Source organism: Saccopteryx leptura, chromosome 13 (assembly GCF_036850995.1).
Source record: "Saccopteryx leptura isolate mSacLep1 chromosome 13, mSacLep1_pri_phased_curated, whole genome shotgun sequence".
In the NCBI taxonomy this organism is placed as follows: domain Eukaryota; kingdom Metazoa; phylum Chordata; class Mammalia; order Chiroptera; family Emballonuridae; genus Saccopteryx; species Saccopteryx leptura.
The window spans coordinates 1,411,286-1,431,298 of NC_089515.1; the positions used below are offsets into that span (position 1 = coordinate 1,411,286).

At 54.8% G+C, this 20,013-nt stretch overlaps 3 protein-coding genes across 5 annotated transcripts in view; all 3 read right to left on the reverse strand.

The window, feature by feature from the left end:
- Positions 1-358: 358 nt before the first annotated feature.
- Positions 359-4,564, reverse strand: VENTX (VENT homeobox). The gene is made up of 3 exons (XM_066355556.1): positions 4,315-4,564; positions 809-969; positions 359-736 (listed from the first exon to the last, which is right to left on the reverse strand). Exons 1-3 carry the CDS (start codon positions 4,562-4,564, stop codon positions 359-361), a joined length of 789 nt encoding a protein of 262 aa, XP_066211653.1.
- A 7,063-nt stretch (positions 4,565-11,627) lies between these two features.
- Positions 11,628-12,767, reverse strand: UTF1 (undifferentiated embryonic cell transcription factor 1). Its single transcript, XM_066355558.1, has 2 exons — positions 12,227-12,767; positions 11,628-12,106 (listed from the first exon to the last, which is right to left on the reverse strand). Exons 1-2 carry the CDS (start codon positions 12,765-12,767, stop codon positions 11,628-11,630), a joined length of 1,020 nt encoding a protein of 339 aa, XP_066211655.1.
- A 4,478-nt stretch (positions 12,768-17,245) lies between these two features.
- Positions 17,246-20,013, reverse strand: part of KNDC1 (kinase non-catalytic C-lobe domain containing 1) — a 48,666-nt gene continuing 45,898 nt past the window's right edge. For all 3 annotated transcript variants that reach the window (XM_066355332.1, XM_066355331.1, XM_066355330.1), the window contains exon 31: positions 17,246-19,090. In XM_066355332.1, coding sequence (XP_066211429.1) covers positions 18,859-19,090 — 232 coding nt within the window. In that variant the 3' untranslated portion in view covers positions 17,246-18,858. The remainder of the gene's footprint in view (positions 19,091-20,013) is intronic.

Here is a 20,013-nt window from a genome sequence, read left to right on the forward strand (position 1 = left end):
CACCTTAGATTAAATAGATGACCTTTTATCAGAAGTTAACAGCCCAGCACAGAACAAGTCAACTCTGGCTTCTGGTTCTGTTGGCTGAACCATCACAAACGCTTTGGCAGCGTCCAGGGAAGGAGCGGTTTTACATCGTCTTCAGTGTAAACCCTCTAGAATTTTGGGCAGGTCACGGTCCCGGGTCCCCCGCCGTGTATCAGCACACGGCCCACACCAGGGCGTCTGTGTGACATAAACAGACATGGGGCCACCCCTCCAGGTTGATGCCAGGCATGCTCTGTACACACCCCTTGTGCGGGGGATGACTCAGTGTCTGACACACCCCAGCTGTGGGATTCTGGGCTGCTATGCTCCCTCAAAAGGCATCCCCAGCCTCCCATGGAACACAGAGGCCCCAGGGTACCCTGGACAAGCCTGGGCCCAGCATATGTGCCTGGCTCCCAGGATCTGGGAGGCAGCACACGAGAGGCTGTCTGCTGCTCGAGGCCCCCGTCAAGGCCAGGGAGGCGTGTTCCACTTGGCAGGGGACCCAGGAGCTAGGGGGCTGTACCAGAGCTGAGGGCCCAGGCAGGGATGCCCATGGGTGCAGCAGCTGCAGGTAGCTGCCCAGGGCAGAGGGCAGTGGGCAGAAAGCCAGGGACGTGCAGACAGCTCCAGGGAAGGGGATGTTCAGCTGTGAATCTTGCAGCTGGCGTTTGTGTTTCATGCGGCGATTCTGAAACCAGGTTTTAATCTGTGGGGAAAAGAAGATGAGAACGGGCGAACAGGCCACCACACTAGCCCCGCGTGGTGGGCTGGGCCTCACCTGTGACTCGGACAGGTGCATCTTCTGGGCCAGTCTCCGGCGCTCCACTGGACCCAGGTAGCGGCGGTGCTGGAAGGAGCTCTCCAAGGTGCTGATCTGCTTCTCCGTGAAAGCCGTCCGGACACGGGGAGACCGTGTGCTGTCCGCCTCCTTGCTCAACCCTGGGTGAGGATGGGAAGTGCACTGAATCCGTTTGGCCTCAAGGGACATCGGCCCACAAGAGGCACACTCCCCTCACTCAACAGGTGCCACAAGCTCTGTGGCAGAAGACGCAAACACAGGGATGAACACGTCTGGGGCCTGAGGAAGGGTAGGCAGTCCTCCCCAGCCTCACTGTTTATAACAACCCTACAGTGTTCCGCTGCTCCACTTGGTGTTGGCAACAACCCCTCCACCCAGCCAAGTGTGCGATAGGGTCTGGAGACTGTGGCTCAGGACAGCACGGGGCATGGACACTGCAGAAAGCTCATTATGGATGGAGGAGTCTGACAGTCACTGCTCCAGGGCACTCAGTTCCTTCCAGAGGAAGGCTTCCACTTGCCCCACCTTCTTCTAGAAAGCAGTTTCTTTCATCTGCAAAAAAGGAACCCCAGTTCACCAGATGAGGGAAGGAAAGAGGGGTGGAGCCCATTTTAATCAAGGCATATGAGGGGCGGGGAAAGCAGCCTTCAACACTTGGAACCAGGCTTTCTTTCATCACCAACGATGTGTCTGAAAACCTGTCTTCTAAGTTAGGAGGTGGGGGACTCAGCATCCTGGACGAGGTAGGACTAGCCAGTGTGGTGAAGCTCCTCCCTCCACATGGTCTTCACTGAACACAAGGCTGACCAATACGCCATTTGGTGGTTTTGGGAGAAGCAGATTTTTCAAAATTAGTTCGAACACTTTTTAAGTGTCCACGAGAGGCGCACACATGCACTTTGCAGAAGCAGTGGGGGTGTAGGGTGTGATTAGCCAGGAAGAATTCTGTTGCAGGGTGATTGGATGGGTCTTTTTTTTTTGGGGGGGGGGGGTTACAGGTTGTAGAAAATAAACTAAAATTTTTACCCCATCAAAGTATAAAATTATTCCGTAAGGATTAAACTTTTTTTAAACTTTTTTTTATTTTTTATTTTTTATTTTTTATTCATTTTTAGAGAGGAGATAGAGAGGGAGAGAGAGAAGAGACAGAGAGAAGGGGGGAGGAGCTGGAAGCATCAACTCCCATATGTGCCTTGACCAGGCAAGCCCAGGGTTTCGAACCAGCAACCTCAGCATTTCCAGGTCGACGCTTTATCCACTGTGCCACCACAGGTCAGGCAGGATTAAGCTTTTTTAAAAATGAAAACTTACAGCCTGACCAGGCGGTGGCGCAGTGGATAGAGCATTGGACTGGGATGCTGAGGACCCAGGTTCGAGACCCCGAGGTCGCCAGCTTGAGTGCGGGATCACAGACATGACCCCATGGTCGCTGGCTTGAGCAAGGGGTTACTCAGTCTGCAGAAGGCCCGCAGTCAAGGCACATATGAGAAAGCAATCAATGAACAACTAAGGTGTCACAATGAGCAACAAAAAACTAATGATTGATACTTCTCATCTCTCTGTTCCTGTCTGTCCCTGTCTCTCTCTCTGTCTCTGTAAAAAAAAATAAATAAATAAATAAAAATAAATAAAAACGAAAACTTACAGATAACATCAACCTCTACTTTCAATTACATAGGGCTTTAAACCTAGAAGCCATGGCTAAGACACAATGAGTGAAAGACAAACTGAGAAAGTGTCATCAGCAAATGACAAAAGCCTAGATAAGGCTCAGGAGCCACTGCGGCCACACCGAGCTGAATGGGTCTAAGGCAGTGAACTCACATGTGACAAAGCAGAGAGGCTGCCCCTCAACCACACCTGCAGGGTTCCAGGGAAACTGTGACAGTCTAGGGCAGTGGTAGTCAACCTGGTCCCTACCGCCCCCTAGTGGGCATTCCAGCTTTCATGGTGGACGGTAGCAGAGCAACCAAAGTATAAATAAAAAGATATATTTAACTATAGTAGGTTGTTTTATAAAGATTCTGCCAAACTAGTGAAAATCCAACATAAAGTACTTGGTAAGTAATTATTATTATATGCTTTAACTTGTTGTAACTCTGCTTTATAAATTTTATAAAGTAAAGTGACTTCCTCACTTTATAAATCACCATTACTATGGAACCCGTGGGTGGTTAGAAAATTTTACTACTAACAGATACACAAAAGTGGGTGGTAGGTATAAAAAGGCTGACTACCCCTGGTCTAGATGCCAAACTAGGCGGCTGGCTTTGGGGGTGGGAGAGGGCACAACCACCTTCTGACCTGGGCCGGTGTCACATGCTCTAAGACAATGGTAGGTAAACTCATTAGTCAACAGAGCCAAATATCAACAGTACAACAACTGAAATTTCTTTTGAGAGCCAAATTTTTTTAAAATATTTTTTATTTATTCATTTTAGAGAGAGAGACAGACAGACAGACAGAAAGGAGGAGCAGGAAGCATCAACTCCCATATGTGCCTTGACCAGGCAAGCCCAGGGTTTCGAACTGGCGACCTCAGTGTTTCCAGGTTGACATTTTATCCACTGTGCCACCAGAGGTCAGGCAAGAGCCAAATTTTTAAAACTTAAACTATATAGGTAGGAAAAAAAAAACTATATAGGTAGGTACATTCCTTATTGAGGTAGTGCCCACACATGGTATTTTGTGTAAGAGCCACACTCACGGGGCCAAAGAGTTGCATGTGGCTCATGAGCCGTGGTTTGCCGACCACCTCTCTAAGACATACTTATCTTTGATCCTGTGACTCTTGTAGAAGTGGGTCCAGGACTATTACAACTAGAAAACCACATGCATAAAGTTGCTAGCGTGGCGTGGTGGCGTGGATAGTGACTCCTGGACACAGTCTGCGGGCAGCCAGGCCTGTGCACAAGGCAGGGGCCGGCCCCTCCAGGAGGAAGATGCAGAAGAGGAGCATCATCGGCTTTTGCTTTGGAGAAGTGACCACTTACCAGAGGGCTCAGGTGGAACCCCAGCCCCCATAAAGCTGCTTCTCCTCCCACCTGGACACTTTCTCCTCTTTTTTTTTTTTTTTTAAACACAGGGACAGAGAGAGTCAGAGAGAGAGATAGATAGACAGGGACAGACAGACAGGAACGGAGAGAAATGAGAAGCATCAACATCAGTTTTTCATTGCGAGACCTTAGTTGTTCATTGATTGCTTTTCTCATATGTGCCTTGACTGCAGGCCCTCAGCAGACCGAGTAACCTCTTGCTCAAGCCAGCGACCTTGGGTCCAAGCTGGTGAGCTTTTGCTCAAACTAGATGAGCCTGCGCTCAAGCTAGAGACCTCGGGGTCTCGAACCTGGGTCCTCTGCATCACATTCCAACGCTCTATCCACTGCGCCACTGCCTGGTCAGTCCACTCTCTCCTCTTGAACATCCTCTGCTCCCAGCCTGGTCTGGGAAAGAAGGGTCCCTCCCGCCCATACCCAGAGACTTACCAGCAGTGGACGTCTCTGGCAGAGGAGACACTGCTGAGGGCTTCCCCTCCTCCATGCCCATGGCCTTAGGGAGCTCCTCACTGCTGGACTCCTCCTCAATCCTGGTTGGGGTAGGGAGGTTCCCCCTGGAGATGGCAGCAGGTCTGGATGTGTGCAACGGCCCCTCAAGGCTGCTCTGAGAGAGCCAGTCCACAGAGCCAAAGCTGGAGTTAGGCTTTTGGCCACCACGCAGGTTGGAGGAAGGAGGCATGCCTGGACAGTGGCGGCCAGTCAGGATTTGCGGAGGGGTAGAGGGTGCGGGTCCTATGCACCACATACAGTGGGGGCCAGACTCTGATCCTCCGGAGGAGAGACAGTGGAGCAGGCAAAATTAAGGCAGGGCTGGGCTGTCTGAGAGCACAGGGCCGCCTCAGGTTTAGTAGAGCTGGGCTGCATTTATAGCTCAGGAAGAGTGGGTGGGAAGCAGATTTGCATGGATGGCTCAAATCCCCCCTAGATAAGTAGCATCTAATTGACTCCAATTCAGAGGCACAAAGGAGGCCATTCACACCTCTCCTGGCTCCAAGATGTCTGGGGAGGGGGTGGGATGGTGACTTGTTACATTTTTTCATCTCCTCACCCCGACCAGGATGGCCTAGGCTGCAGGAGAGGATGGCCTACTCCAATCTTAGCCACCCTGCTGGGGGCCTGTCTTGTGGGGTGCCAGACCATCTCCTCTACGCCTGCTTCGTCCTCCTACGTGCCAGTGGGTCTGCAGTGCTGGGGGTGACAGGTGTGCAATTGAGAGAGGTTGCTTCAAGTCTGGGGAGTCAGCATCCTGCTTCTAGGACAGGGTGGGCTCCGCCCGGGAGGGTGTCTGTTGCATCCGGGAGGGTTCTGTCTGGCTGTATAGAAATGTAAGGCAGGCCAGACAGGGCAGGGAGGGGCTGTCCAGAGATGCCCAACGCCTCGCCATCCCCAGCTGCCACGCACCCACGTCTCGGCTGGGGTTCAGTACGGTGCCCTAGGAGTTGACTCCGGATTCTGGTGACACAAAGGAGGAGGGGTGTACTGGCTCAGGGTGAGCACCCCCTTCCTCTGGAACTGAGCAGGAAGGACAACAGAGTCACCACCTTCTGCTGAGGGTCATGATTCAGCTGTTACCTCTTTTGGGGCTAGGGGGATCTATGGAACCAGATCTTTGGGGGGAGGTGCCTTAGGGACTAGTACCCTGTCCCCAAGGTTGCTTCGTTCCAGAACTGGCCAGGTCCGCGTCCAGGACGCCGGTGCTTTGGGACAGGCAGCGAATGCAGCAAGGTGGCCCTAGCGCAGTGGTCGCACCTCTGACCACACGTTCCGTCCGGAGACTGCACCTCACCTGGACCTGTCCCCCTACCTTGGCCGGACGGTGCCTGTTTCCTGGACGCCACGTGACAGGACAAATGCATGCGCTTTGTTTCCAAGGCAGAAGAAACCCACCTTCCGGCCCTGAACGCAGCCCCCAATCCCGAGCTCGGGATGAAATGCGGCCGCTGGTTCGGCCTCCAAGCTAGCGGTGGAGCTTCCGTTCGGACCGTCCGTGGGGTCAGCAGCCTGGGCTCCTGGGGCGCCGACGCCAGTCTGGGCCAGGCACTGACGACCACCCCGCGCCCCACCCCAGCCAGTGGAATCAAAGAGCTCGCGGGGCTCGCCCAGGGATTAACACCTCAGCCCCGCCTCCCGGTTAGCGAGGGGCCAGGGATGTGGGAGCCGGACCCCCATGGGCACAGCAGGAACTGACCGGCGCTGACCCGGGGCTTCCTCTGGCCCCTGCACCGGCCGGGTTCGGTCACCAGAGTCCGCGCGATGAGGCTGAGGGTCTGCATCACTCACTTGCGTCCCCGAGGAGCTTGGGGACAGCAGCTGAGCCGACGGGCGGTGCGCAGAGACCCTCCAGGACCGACGGGGTGGGGGTGCTCACAAACCTGGCGAAAGGAAACCCCCCTCCCCGGCCCATAACTTCCCATGTGCAGACAGGCCCCTGGAGAAGAGCAACGCCTGCCGGGAGTCACCGCGCTGGGCCCCAACCTCTCGTCCGAGGTGTCCGCCGTCAGCATGCGCCGCGGTCACACTTCCTCGTTTCTGACCTTCTAGGGCGGGTACTTTGGCCTCCTGACCCCATGCCCGCACCTCCCTCAACTCTGGGCGATTTTCTCCCTAATCAGCACCCCCTAGAGTGCCCTTTTCCCGGATCCCTCGCCTACAGCTTCCCTGGCTGAACCCCCTTCCAGAGACCAGGTGACCCCGCCGCAGCTGCGGCCGACACGCTCCCCAAGCTCCCAGTCCCGTCTGTCACTCCGAGGCCTGGCAGCCCCGCCCCTACGGGCATCCCCGCAGCCTCCGCCTAGCGCCCGGCACGGGTCCGAGGTCCGGCTGTTCGGGTTGTCGCCCACGCGTTCAGGGGCCCGCCCAGCTGCTCCTCCGCCGCCGCCACGCCCCTTGCCTGAGCCCTCCCCTCCTCTAACCTTGCGGCCCCCAACTCTTTGTGTAAAGAACCAAGGGGTGAGTGCGGGGGCGGGGTGCGCAGGAGCCCACCCCAGCTGGGTCAGAGTCTGGGAAGGGAGCACCCGGGGGTGGGGCGTGGGGAGGTGTCGGATTCCAAGGTGGTGGGTGTGATTAGTCAGCCTCCCACCCCATTTCCGCTGGAAGGAGCTGCCGGTGGAGCACGGGCTCGCTTCTGTCTCTATGTCTCCCTGTCCTTGGATGGGCCCTTTTTCCTAGCAGGCCCAAGGGGGCGATCTCTCAGGCCCCTCTCCCAGGCAGAGCTTCCTCTGCAGCTGCCGCAGGACACGTGGGGAGTGGGTCGTTCCTTCCTCTAACCCTCTCAGGAGGCTGGACAAGCGGGGCAGATGTGCAACGGGAAGGGACCAGTGTAAACTCAAAGATGGGGACCCACAGGCAGGGTAGGCGCTGGAGGCCAAACCTGACCCTCCCCCCCCCCCCCCCCCCCCAGCCACATGAGTGTTCTGTAAAGCTGTGGGAAGGACCCAGGCAGGCCGGTGTTGCCAGCACAGTGCTTGTGAGCACGTCCACTCAGACCCGCACTGGCCTTGCACCCACAGAAGGCACCCAAGAACATGCCCCTCTGTGAAGGTAAGAAGCATGACAGCGTGGACAGTGACCAGTTAGTGGTGTGTATGATGTGGGTTAAAGACACCATAATGAAATGTGGGATTTAAAATTTTTATTTATTTATTTCTTTTTTACAGAGACAGAGTGAGTCAGAGAGAGGGATAGACAGGAACGGAGAGATGAGAAGCATCAATCATTAGTTTTTCATTGCGCATTGCAGCACCTTAGTTGTTCATTGATTGCCTTCTCAATTGTGCCTTGACTGCGGGCCTTCAGCAGACCGAGTAACCCCTTGCTGGAGCCAGCAATTTTGGGTTCAAGCTGGTGGGCTTTTGTTCAAACCAGATGAGCCCGTGCTCAAGCTGGCGAGCTCGGGGTCTCGAACCTGGGTCCTCTGTTTCCCAGACTGATGCTCTATCCACTGCGCCACCGCCTGGTCAGGCGAAATGTGGGATTTTAAAAAGGGGTGAAGAGAAAAAAAATAAAAATAAAAATAAAAAGGGGTGAAGAGATAGAACGATGAAGACCCGACTGCTGTTCAAAGGTGGCAGTGGTGACAGTAGTCACTGCAGGCAGACCCTCAACTGGAAGGTCTCCGGCTCCAGGACTTTGACCTTGGTGAAAAAGGAATCTGGCACTTGAATTAAATGTAAATTTAAAGGCAGTGTTCTGAAGAGATGACCTTAAACCAAGGACAGGTGACACAAAACAACAGAATTTTATGTAAGGACTGAGTGAGGACTCTGAGGCATATGCAGTATTGAAATAAATTTACATTTAAAAATTTAAGCCTGACTAGGCGGTGGCACAGTGGACAGAGCGTCGGACTGGGATCTCGAGGATCCAGGTTCAAAACCCCGAGGTCGCCAGCTTGAGCCCAAGGTTGCTGATTTGAGCAAGGGGTTACTCACTCTGCTATACCCCCCAGTCAAGGCACATATGAGAAAGCAATCAATGAACAACTAAGGAGCCACAGTGAAGAATTGATGCTTCTCATCTCTCTCCCTTTCTGTCTGTCTCTCCCTATCTGTCCCTCTCTCTGTCTCTGTCACAAAAATAAATAAACATTCATAAAAAAATTTAATGTCTCAGCCTGCCCAGATGGTGCAGTGAATGGAGCGTCGGACTGGGACACGGAGTTCGCCGGCTTGAGGACGCACACTCATCTAGTTTGAGCAAGGCTCACTAGCTTGAGCCCAAGGTCTCTGGTTTGAGCAAGGGGTCACTCGGTCTGCTGCAACCCCCCCCCCCCAAGGCACATACCAATGTGTTCATTGAGAAAGCAATCAATGAACAACTAAAGTGCCGCAATGAAGAATTGATGTTTCTCATCTCTTTCCCTTCCTGTCTGTCTATCCCTGTCAGTCCCTCTCTCTGTCACACACACACAAAAATTATAATTTAGTGTCTCAGTCTCACGGGCCACATTTTGAAGGCCAGCCCCTGACGATGCTTCCTCCCATGGTCACTGCTTATCATTGAGCTGGTGAGGGACACAGGTTGATGTGCACACTTGAGGGACCTCAGCACACCACAGAGGAGAAAGAGAATGCAGGTAAGTTCACTAGGAATCAACACCATCTGGAAGAAACACTAGCTAGATGGGTTCACCAAGCAATTGAGCAATGGGCGTCAGGTCATCAAATGTGGCGTTGGACCTGCACATACTGTGAGAATCACAGCAGGCCGCCAATGGCACCCACTAGGATGGCCACTATCAAAAAGATGAGGATGTGGAGAGATTGTAACTCTGTGCACTGTCGGTGGGAACCTCAAATGGTCAGCAGCTGTGGAAAAGTGGGGGTCTTTTCAAAACGTTACACCTACAGCTACTATATGATTCAACAATTCCACTCCTGGGTATATATTCAAAAGAATTGAAAGCAGGGTTTTTAACAGGTATTTGTGCACCTATGTTCATAGCAGCATTATTCACAATTGCCAAGAGATAGAAGCCGCCCAAGTGTTCATGCATTAATAAAGAAAACCTGGTCTAGGGCAGTGGTCCCCAACCTTTTTTGGGCCATGGACCGGTTTAATGTCAGAAAATATTTTCACGGACCGGCCTTTAGGGTGGGATGGATAAATGCACAAAATAAAATTATGTGACCGGCGTAAAAACTGTGGTATTTTTAAATATAATTGTCAAACTTATGAGACAAGCATCAAGAGTGAGTCTCAAGATGGATGTAACAGAGGGAATCTGGTCATTTAAAAAAAAATAAAACATCGTTCAGACTTAAATATAAATAAAATGGAAATAATGTAAGTTATTTATTCTTTCTCTGCGGACCGGTACCAAATGGCTTATGCACTGGTACCAGTCTGCAGCCCGGGGGTTGGGGACCACTGGTCTAGGGGGTGAACACACAATACGGTGTACAGAGATGTACCGTAGACTCGGACACCTAAAACCTGTAATATTATGTGAACTAGTGTCACCCCAATAAAATTCAATTTAAAAAAATGTGGTCCATTCATACAATGGAGTATTATTCAGCCTTAAAAAGGAAGAAAATTCTGACACAGGCCACAACACAGACGGACCTCGAGTACATTATACTCACTGCAATAAGCCAGTCACAAAAGGACAAATACTGTGTGATTCCACTTAAACAAGGTCCCTAGAAGAAGTTCCATGCATAGAGACAGAAAGTGGAATGGTGGTTCCCAGGGGCTGGAGGAGCGCATCCCAGGGCCACCCTTCAGAAAGTCCCCTTTTCATTTCATTAAGGGGGCTTCTTAGCAAGTTCACACCTTCTTTCATTGTGGTAAAACAATTCACTACATCATCCATGTTCAAGCGTGCAGTTCAGCAGCAGTGAGTCCTTTCACACCATTGTGCAGCTGTTGCCACCATGTGACCCCCCAACTTGACCTTCCCAAACTGAAACTAGTATCAGCCTCACACAGCTCTTCTCCAGGGTAGAGAGGATCACCAGTGACTGAGTGATAGACATATCAAATGACACTATCTCCACCCCGGGGGTGGGTGGGTTTGCTGGGATTCAGCTCCCAGGAATGGAGGGTGGGGGTATGTTTGCAAGCAGCACTCTTCACACAACAGGTTCCCCAGCTTGGTGATGCTTGGGACCGCAGCAGGGACATCCTGGAGCTGAGGCAGCCAGTCGTAAATGAGGTAACCGTAGGAGTCAGTTCTGTGGGTTTGGTCCCTCCGAGCTCTCAGGGCCTGCCATCAACACAGCTCAGTTTGCCTTAACAGAGGACCCTACTAGTTGAGGGCCCACCAACTGAGATCTCTTCTCCAGTCTCCTGAAAAGGGTTGGGGGAGGGGCTGCAACCCCAGCCCACACTTAAGCTTTGCAGCCCCAGGCAATCGCTCAAGTCGCCTAGGAGCCCCAAATTGGTGAAAGGCCTCCCGCCCAACATTCTACTCCCCCGTATTGTTATGCTGGCTAGGCGCTTCAGGCTACTTCCTATCTCCGCCAGGGAGGGGTACCTCTGGCCCCACCCACTCCCCTCAGCCGGACCCACAGGTCCAGGGTGGGGCTCTTAATTACAATTTGCAAAACTCTCCCAGCGACTTTTTTATAAAACCCTTAAAACTGCTGGGGTCCCTGCCTTAGCCAATATCAAAAGTCTCAGACCCCCAAGTCAAAACTAGCCCCTTCCCTAGGCGTGTGCAGCTTTCCTGTGTCTCAGGTCCCTCTAAGGATTCCCGTTTCCCAGAGAGCTCATCCCAGCAGCCCAGGGCTGGCTCGCAAAGGTGGAACTTTGGGAATGCCTAGTCTGCAATTCCTTCTAATTCTCCCGGCAGGGCCCAGCCTCCTCCTTGTTCTGCTCAGCAGGACTCCCAGGGAGGGCGGAGATAGAGCTCACCGGCCACGGCTGGTCCGGGCTGGTGGGCAGTCTGGTGAGAACTGAAGGACCCCAACCTCAGATTCCACAGCCCCGCCCCCGGAGCCTGGTCTCCTAGGTAAGGCCCTGACTGGCATCCCTACGGATCATAGCTCAGCTCAGCACCCCCAAGACAGGGTCCCCGGGTCCCCCTGCCCCTCCCTAGGGTTCTAAGGTCATTTTAACCTCGTCCTACCTACAGGAGACCCTTGCTGCCTAGGCAGCACCCACACGCATTCACACGGTTAAATCGAGAAAAACAATCTTCTTTATTGAACGTACCTAAAAGTGGGGGGGAGGGCGGTAAGATGGGGTCAGGGCCGAGGAGGCCATGGCGCAACTGAACGGACGGCACAGGCTAGGCCTCACGGGCGTGGGTCCCCCAGGACGCCCCGCTCGGCGGCGGCGCTGCCTAGGATGAAGCCCACGGCTAGGGACACGGTCTGGTCGAAAGAACCGCGGAGCTGCTCCACGTGCTGGTTCAGGGTCAGCAGCTGGTCGCGCAACGGGCCCAAGATGGCCACAATGTCGCCCAGGTGCCCCAGGGTCTGCAAGAGGGCGGCGTTCAGCGATGGGGTTGCGGCCTGCGGGGGTGCGTGGTTTTCAGGATTGCCGGGAGGCGAGTCGGGCTCTTCCCAGGCGGGATCGAGGGGCGGCGGGGAGCCGGGGACGTGCAGGGGCGCGTGGTTTTCGGGGCGGCTGGGCGCGGGGGTTAAGGTGGGAAGCACCGTCGGGGAGCCGGGGGCGCAAGGGGCCTCCGAAGACTTGGGCGGGGAGGAGTTGAATCTTAGCGTCCAGGCTGGGTCCACGTCGGAATCGCGAGCGGCGGACAGCGACGGGGTGTCTGCAACGCAGGAGCGGGTGTGGGGTTGGGTAGGGGGCCGCTGGTGCTCCCCCACCCCCAGTCCTCTGGCTCCCCACCCAGCATTGCCGCGCCGTAGCGCCCCTCCCCCACTCCACCTACCCGGCTCGGCAGGCAAACCGGGGGCCGGACGACGGCCGCGCGGGGGGCGACCGGGGGAGCGGCGGCGGCCGCGCCTGCGCCCGTTGTCTCCGAGTAGCCCCATGAGCTCGCGGATCTGCGCGTCGAAGGGTCCCGACGGCTGGTCGTGCGCTTCGCGGAGCTTGTCTTTGAGGAACTTGTAGCGGCGGCGGCACTGTGCCGGCGTGCGCCGCACCTGCTGGCGGGCCAGCTCGGCCGACACGCGCCGGTAGATGGGCAGCGCTCGGCGGCGGTCCAGCAGTAGCGCGCGCCACACGGCCGGTTGCAGCAGTGTGCCCAGCAGTAGCTCCGTCTCATGGACGCTCCAGGGCGTGCGCTGCGCTGATCCTGGGGACACTGGCGACCCAAAGGTCTCGGACACCATCGGCGCGCCAGGCGAGGCGGGCCGTCTGGGCGGAGTGCCTGGAGCGTCCCCCGCTGCCCTCGGCTCGAGGTCTGGGCTGGCCTGCGCCAGCGGTGCGGGAGGCGCGGGCGGGGGTGGCCGCCGGGGCCGGAGCAGCATTTTGGGGCCGGGGGGGGGGGTGTACGCGCTGGGCTCCGGCCCGCAGCCCGCAAGGCCGCCCACACGCGCTCTGAGCACTCTGTGCGCTTCCGTCCTCCGTCCGAGCCAGAACCGGCCCGAGTCTACGCGGCCCTCCCTCCGCCCCGCCCCGCCCCGCTCCGCCCCGCCCCCTCCGCTCGCCAAGTTCAACCCGGCTGTTTTGGCGCCTCGATTTCCCGACAAGCTTTCCGGGTCCCTAGGCCGCGAGTGCCGAGAGCAAAGCTCCGCCCCGCAGACGAGGTGGAACTCGCCGAAAAACTGAGGTTGTAGTTTTTAAACCGATGGAGTTGCAAACTCACACAGCGACGCGCGTTAGGTGCTTACGCATGTGCGTGTCCTCTCCCAGCTGTGCAGAGCGGCTCTGGAACGTTCTATCCGGAAGGCATCCTCGCCCCCCCTCCTCGCTGCCGTTGGTGCGCCCCGAGCTGTTCGCAGATTGGACTAGTCACTGCCCTGCGCCCGGCCTCCCGCGCAGCTATAGTGTTTCCGCATCGCGGGGCGTGGGCTGGAACTGCTGAAGAGCTATGACCAGCGATCAGAATTAGTGTTATGATTCACACACACACACACACACACACACACACACACACACACGCATGCAGTTCACAGAAAAACTTTTGGCTAAAATTATGGTCAGTATAGAGTTTTGAGCATTACTCTGAAATTAAGAATAAGACGGGGTGCTCAACATCACCATTTCTGCTCAACATTGTTCTAGAAATTATAGCCAGAGCAATAAGACAAGAAAAATGAAACATTAGAATAGAACAAGTAAAACCATCCTCATTTGCAGATTGTATGATTGTGTGCGTGGAAATTACAAAATAATGTACAAGCACATGATCAGAATTAGTAAGTGAACTTAGCAAAGTCATTGAATGACCAATAAACACAAATCAACTTAATTTCTGTATACTAGCTGCAATAGTTTTTGCAACCTTTTAGTTTGGGAAAATTTTATATTTGCAGCACAGAGTCCCTGAGCTTTTCAGCCTTGAGCTTCGCACACCTCCGTGGTACGTTTGTCAGAGAGAACTTAACGTTGGCACAGCCCTATCGACCAAACCACAGACTTTATTTGGGTCATACCAGGTTTTCACCAGGATCCCTTTCTGCCCCAGCATCCTGTCCAGAGACCTTCCTTGTAATCGTGTGTCCTCAGTCTTGTCCCCACATGGGCAATTTGAGGACACTGGTTAGGTATTTTGTGGAATGCCCCTCTGCTTGGGTTTGTCTGGTGGTTGGACTGGGTTCGGGTTTCTGGTTCTGTGCTTGTCTTGCTCTTAATATCAGGGTGTGACATTGGCAGGCTTGTGACGCTCACCAGATTACCCTAAGGTGGTGCCCTGGTCTGTCCACTGTCAGGTCACTTTCTCCCTTTCTGTGCTCTGCAGTGGGGGCCAGCCACCATGTCCACCTATACTTGGGGGTGACCAGGCTTTATCCAGGGAGTGTTTGCATGTGTCGTTAGGGGTTCTTCTGTAACTCTGTGTTTTATTCATTCACGCATCCGTTTACGTCAGTGCGGACTCATGGACGTTTGTTTTGTACCTGGGTTACCTACCGTCTGACACTGTTTAGGTGCTCAGGTAGCACAGCGCTGGCCACTGGGAGTTTTCCACAGCTCTTTTTCCTTCTTGTTCTCTGTCCTTTGACATGCCCCACTGCCTTTAGCACTTTCTCGCTTCTGACACTGTAGTGTGCTGCTGGCCATGGGCACTTTCCCCACCAATCAACTGTTCAACCATGTCTGTGGTTCTTTTTCTGTGGAATGGGATCTGGAAAACAAGGTCTGGGTAGAAAGTTGTCACTGTTTCTAAGCCAGTGGTTCAGGTTCAGGGGGTGTCCCCCCCAAGGCATGTCTGGCCACATTGTTGGTTGTCACGACCTGGGAGGTGCTGCTGACATGTAATGAATGGGGACCAAAGGTGCTATGAAGCCTCCTACAGTGCCAGGGTGGCCCTGCAGCAAGAAGAAATCCACCCAAACGCTGCAGTCAGTAACAGAAGCCTCGCAACAGCCTGGGAGTGTACGCTTGTCCGCGTCCCTGCACCCGGGTAGTAGCTCTGTGCCAGCCGGCCCCCTTGCCACAGCACTACAGGGTTCGTTCTCACCTCCTCGCGGACTTTCCTGTAGCTTCTTTCTCTGGCAGTGGGAGGCCTGGCTCCCTGTCCACAGCTTGTTGGCCAGCCCTCGTGCGAGTGGAGAGTAGCTTTGGGTTGGCTGAGCTTGGCCCCTGTGAGCAGCCACGCATGGACTGAGTGCAGTCACCACGTGCAGCTCTTTTGGCTTTGGCCTGACCATTTATTTCCCTTGCAAACACCTTTCCCGTGGTTGCTTAGGTCAGCCCCCAAAGGGGTGAGAGAGGCAGACGAAGATGAGGTTGGGGTATGTGGTGGCTCCAGGCCCAGTGCCCCACACCCCACAGGACTCCCATTCTCTTTTATCTTAGCCGCTGGTTTCAAACAGCTCAGCAGCATCTGGACGCAACAGGACAGGTCTGCAAGGGAAGCTGGTCAGTCGCAGCTGGAGTTCATTCTCCTAGTGGAACCACGTATCTGGGGATAGGTCAGCGCCTCACAGCTCGAACTTTAGTGACTAGATGTGACAGCCGCTCCATGCAGTGGCGAGGGCCACACCGGTTGATTATGCTGATGATTCTGTGATCAGAGCTGAGGGTGAGGGCCAGGTGGGCTCTCGTTCATTCTCTTGTGACTGGGCAGGTGAGGGTGGCCCCTGCCTGGCAGTCCTGCTCACCGTTTCCGAGGCTATGGCCTGGCTATTCAGAGTCCCGCTGGTCTGCTCCAAGTGGCATGTCCTGGTGCCTGGGTGGCTTCTGGCTGGCTGGTTGGCCAGGCATCTCCCCATCTCCATGCAGCCCCCCACAGCCACCTTGGGCTCTCCCTGCCTGCTGGTCCCTCTTGGGCAGTCAGACCATCTGTCTGGTGGTGGCTTTTTCCAGAGCATGGGTGCAACAGACTGGGCTTCTTCCAGTGCAGGAGGGGACCTGCTAGGTGTCCGGGAAGCATGGCTCCCTGGGGGACCCACAGGGTTGCCGCTTTCATTCTCATCGATTTGGTTAGATCAGTGTGGTGGAGGGAGACCTTTCTTGCCCCTTGCTTGTGTCTCAGGAGGGAAAAGACCACGGCTTAGTGATTTTAAGAAGGTGAAGACCCGCCTGACCAGGTGGTGGTACAGTGAATAGAGCGTCGGACTGGGATGCGGAGGACCCAGGTTCGAGACCCTGAGGTCGCCAGATTGAGCACGGGCTCATCTGGTTTGAGCAAAGCTCATCAGCTTGGACCCAAGGTCGCTGGCTTGAACAAGGGGTTACTTGGTTTGCTGCAGCCCCACGGTCAAGGTACATATGAGAAAGCAATCAATGAACAACTAAGGTGTTGCAACAAAAAACTAATGATTGACGCTTCTCTTTTCTCTCCATTCCTGTCTGTTTATCCTTCTCTCTGACTCTCTCTCTCTCTCTGAAAAAAAAAAAAAAGGTGAAGACCCAAACCACCAATCCCCATAATATGGGCACTGAAACCACCTAACCACGGGAGCTACTGTCCACAGTAATGTGACTTTACTATGGCGTTGTCTTTTACAAAACTCGACTCTTCCAGAGCTGCCTGTCGGGTAGAGAGCTTTGACATTCATATAGGAATATCCCAACAGATCCATCAACTCTTCACAGAAAACATCAACACTGTGATCTCTTTTTTTTTTCTTTTCTTTTTTTTTTTTTTTAATTTTAGAGAGGAGAGAGAGACAGAGAGGGAGAAAGAGAGGAGAGACAGAGAGAGAAGGTAGGGAGGAGCTGGAAGCATCAACTCCCATATGTGCCTTGACCAAGCAAGCGACCTCAGCATTTCCAGGTCGACGCTTTATCCACTGCGCCACCACAGGTCAGGCTACACTGTGATCTCTTGGCTTCCCACCCCACTCCTATGGTGTCCCCCAGTCCTAAACCCTTCCATCAGGACTCTGTTCAGCCTGGTCCTGGCCAGGTCGTGCTCTGGGAGTGACCAGCCGCTGTCCTGCCTGCCAGCTAAGGTGCGGTCTGGGTCACAGTGTGCTCATGGGGCTGGTCAGGTGGGAGTGGACAGGGCTGGGCAGTTTGTGGCAGAGCAGTCTTGGCTGGTGGCACTGGGAGGCGTTGGGGACTCAGCTGTTTTGGGTGGTTTGCAGTCTTCTCCAGGGGCAAGTGTTTCCTGCACGTTCTGGTGGGGCCTGTGTGAGGAAGGAGCGGGCTGACCTGTCCTTGTCCACCTTGTAGAAGGACTTGGCCACGAGCACCCTGATCGTCTCACGGAGGAGCCCCAACCCCGATCACAGAGCAGGTGCCGTTCTGGGGAGAAATGAAAGGAGCCACAGGGAAGCTGCCTCCATAGAAATGGTTTTATTTAGAAACCTGTGCTATACACGACAGGAGGGCGCCATGCAAACGTCGTGCGTAAGCCAAAAGCCCCATCGGTTCCCCGAATACATCATTACGATTGGAATGTTTATTTTGTGCTGGACACTGATCTGCTTCATTCAGGCTTTGCAACACTATCTTGTTAAATTCAAAATCTGAAAATATGAAGAGTTGATTGGCAGAACGTAATCCTCATATAAAAGCCTAAAGAAATAAAAAGCCCAATAAAATAAAGCCACATTTGCATGGCCAGGAGTGCTGAGTCCCCTGTATTCCATTTTAGCAGGACCTGGGTATCCGAAATGAATTTATGTGGGAAAACAACACATCTTGACACTGAAAAAGCAGCATTTTATCACAGTAATAGTTTTCCTAGAAATACCACTAGCTGGCAGCTCTCAAGAACCACTAACTCTAAAACTCAAGAGCAATAGTGGGTCTTCTAGCGATTTTGCAACATAAGAACGTGGGTGCCTGGGATGGTGCCAGAGAGTTTGACCTCCCACAGTGGGGAAGCGTCCCTGTGGGGGGTGTGACAGCAGGCCCCGCCTTAGGGTGCTCCTCCCCTCCCCCCCTCCCCCAAGCAGCTCTCTGCACCTGCCCTGTGGAAACAGCCCTGCGGGGAGCTCAGCCCAGTCTGGCAGCAGACTTCCTCTGCTGGTCGGTTAGGACAAAGTGCTAGTGACCGAAAACCTCAGCAGGGAGCCCAGAGGCAGTGGGTGTGGGGCATGCATGGCTGCTGGAGGCAGTTGAGCAGTGGCCATAGCCAAGGGGCCACCAGATGGATTGGAGACCGCTCAGGGCCCCTGAGGCTGCCTCTGCTTTGGAGCTGTTGTGTCCTGCCTGCTTTGCGAGGAAGCACAGCCTTGGCCAGGGCGCGCCTGTCCCATCGGGAGCTGTTCTCAGTGGTGGGGGTGGTGGGCACTTGGGGGGCTGCCACTGCGGAGTTGTGAGTGCTTGCCAGCGAGAGGGGGTCAGGTTGGGAGGGGTGGTGGGACAGGCTGCAGGGCTCTGGCCCCCCCACTCTGCTGGGACAGGGTGGGTCGGGGGAGTGGGGGGGTTCTGGGGGGTGGGAGTGTGAAACAGGTTGGGGCTCAGGCCACTAGGAAGCCTCAGAGGCCCCAGTGGAAGGGTCTAGAACCCACTGGAACCTGTGGTTGGCGTGGGGGTCAGAGGTCAGACTTGGTCCTTTATTACTGGGCACACAGAGGCCAGAAGCATGAAAACAGCTCAGCGGGCACTGAGTTGAAATCTTAGTCTGGACAGGTAGGTGTGGGGTTTGGAGGTGGGCAGGGTCACTGGAGAAGTGGTGAGGACTGTTTCTATCCGATCCTGGGATGTTCACTGATCTTATTTTCATTTAAAATTTTAAGGTTTAATTTTTAAATTTTCTAGCAGAAACACCCCAACCTGCACTGATGCCCATTAACTCCGGGTCAGAGTCTGAGCCCTGCACTCCCCCGTCCTGGCGCCCAGAGGCCCAGGCTGGGCCCCTGTTGGGGTTCCCTAGTCTAAGGCGGTGGGTGGGTGCTGTGCCCATAGGGCCGTGTGGCCTGGGGCAGCGGGTCGGTGGGCTCCGTTCTCCCCAGCTCTGTCCTCGGTGTGGACTCTCATGTCCAGACTCACGAGCCTCCCTCACTGGAACGTGGCTTTCATCCTCCGTAACTTGTCCTGAATCTTCCGAGAATGCTTCTCACTGGCAATCTGGTGGAAGCTGGCCCTGCTGTCTGCGGCTAAGATGGCCACGTCAGCCCCACTGAAGCGGGCGATTCTCTGCTTGAGGTAGGACTGTAGCTTGGGGTCGGAAGCAAAGGTGTAGGGGTTCTCCTGGAACGCATGCACCTGGCTCACCACCTTGGCTATGTTCCTGTGGGGGAATAAGCCAGACAGACGTCAGCCTGCACGGGTCACAGGAGCGGCTTTCTGCGGCGCGGCGCACGGTCTCGGCGCATTTCTAGATGCTCGGAACCAGAGCTCCTCCAAATACAAACTCAGGAGGCCAAACCTCATTCATTACTCAGGCCTGCTGCCTGTCCATTCATCCATCTGTCCGTCCACCCCCTTTTCATTTCACAGATGTTTACTGAAAATTGATGATGTCTCCTGGTCGGTGCTAAGGATTCCAACATAGATAAAACCTGTTGTCAGAGAATGGGGTGGAGGTAGTATAAGGGGGTTGCTTAAGGGGTGTTATGGGGAGGTGCAGGCGCAGGACTCCCCAGTGCCGGGTCCAATGACAGAAGGATGGCAGCCTGAGCCAACGCTGTGTGAGTGCACACACCCTGGACACGGCCCACGCCGTGAAGCAGGGATCTTCCCCAGAGGGCTGCAGACTGAACAGGGACCAGCAACCTGGGCACCACTGAGGAGCGGGAATGCCTGGGGGCGGGTGGAGAGGGAGCAGCGGGTCCAGGATGACCTCATTCTTGCTGAGGCGATCACGGGCACACGCGTCCACATGTTGCACTGTGGCCGCCTCTTCTGTGTCTCATCTCATCTCCGTGTTGCTGACACAGGTTTTCTGATCTCATTACGTGTGCACTGTGGTGTCTCTTAAACACTACTGTAAGATCGGTGACTAGACGGGGGCCTTGCACACAGTGGGTTGGAACCACTGGGCTCCAGGTTCTGGGCCGTGTTCACAGAACCAGACAATCTACCCTTGACCCTGAGGATGTGGGGCTGGGGCGTGCCCTGACCAGCCCCCACCTGCCCGCCTGTGTGGGCAGTGAGAAGAGAGGGAGAGAACGGGGTGCAGAGGTCATGGGGGTGAAGATCCCCCTGGAACCA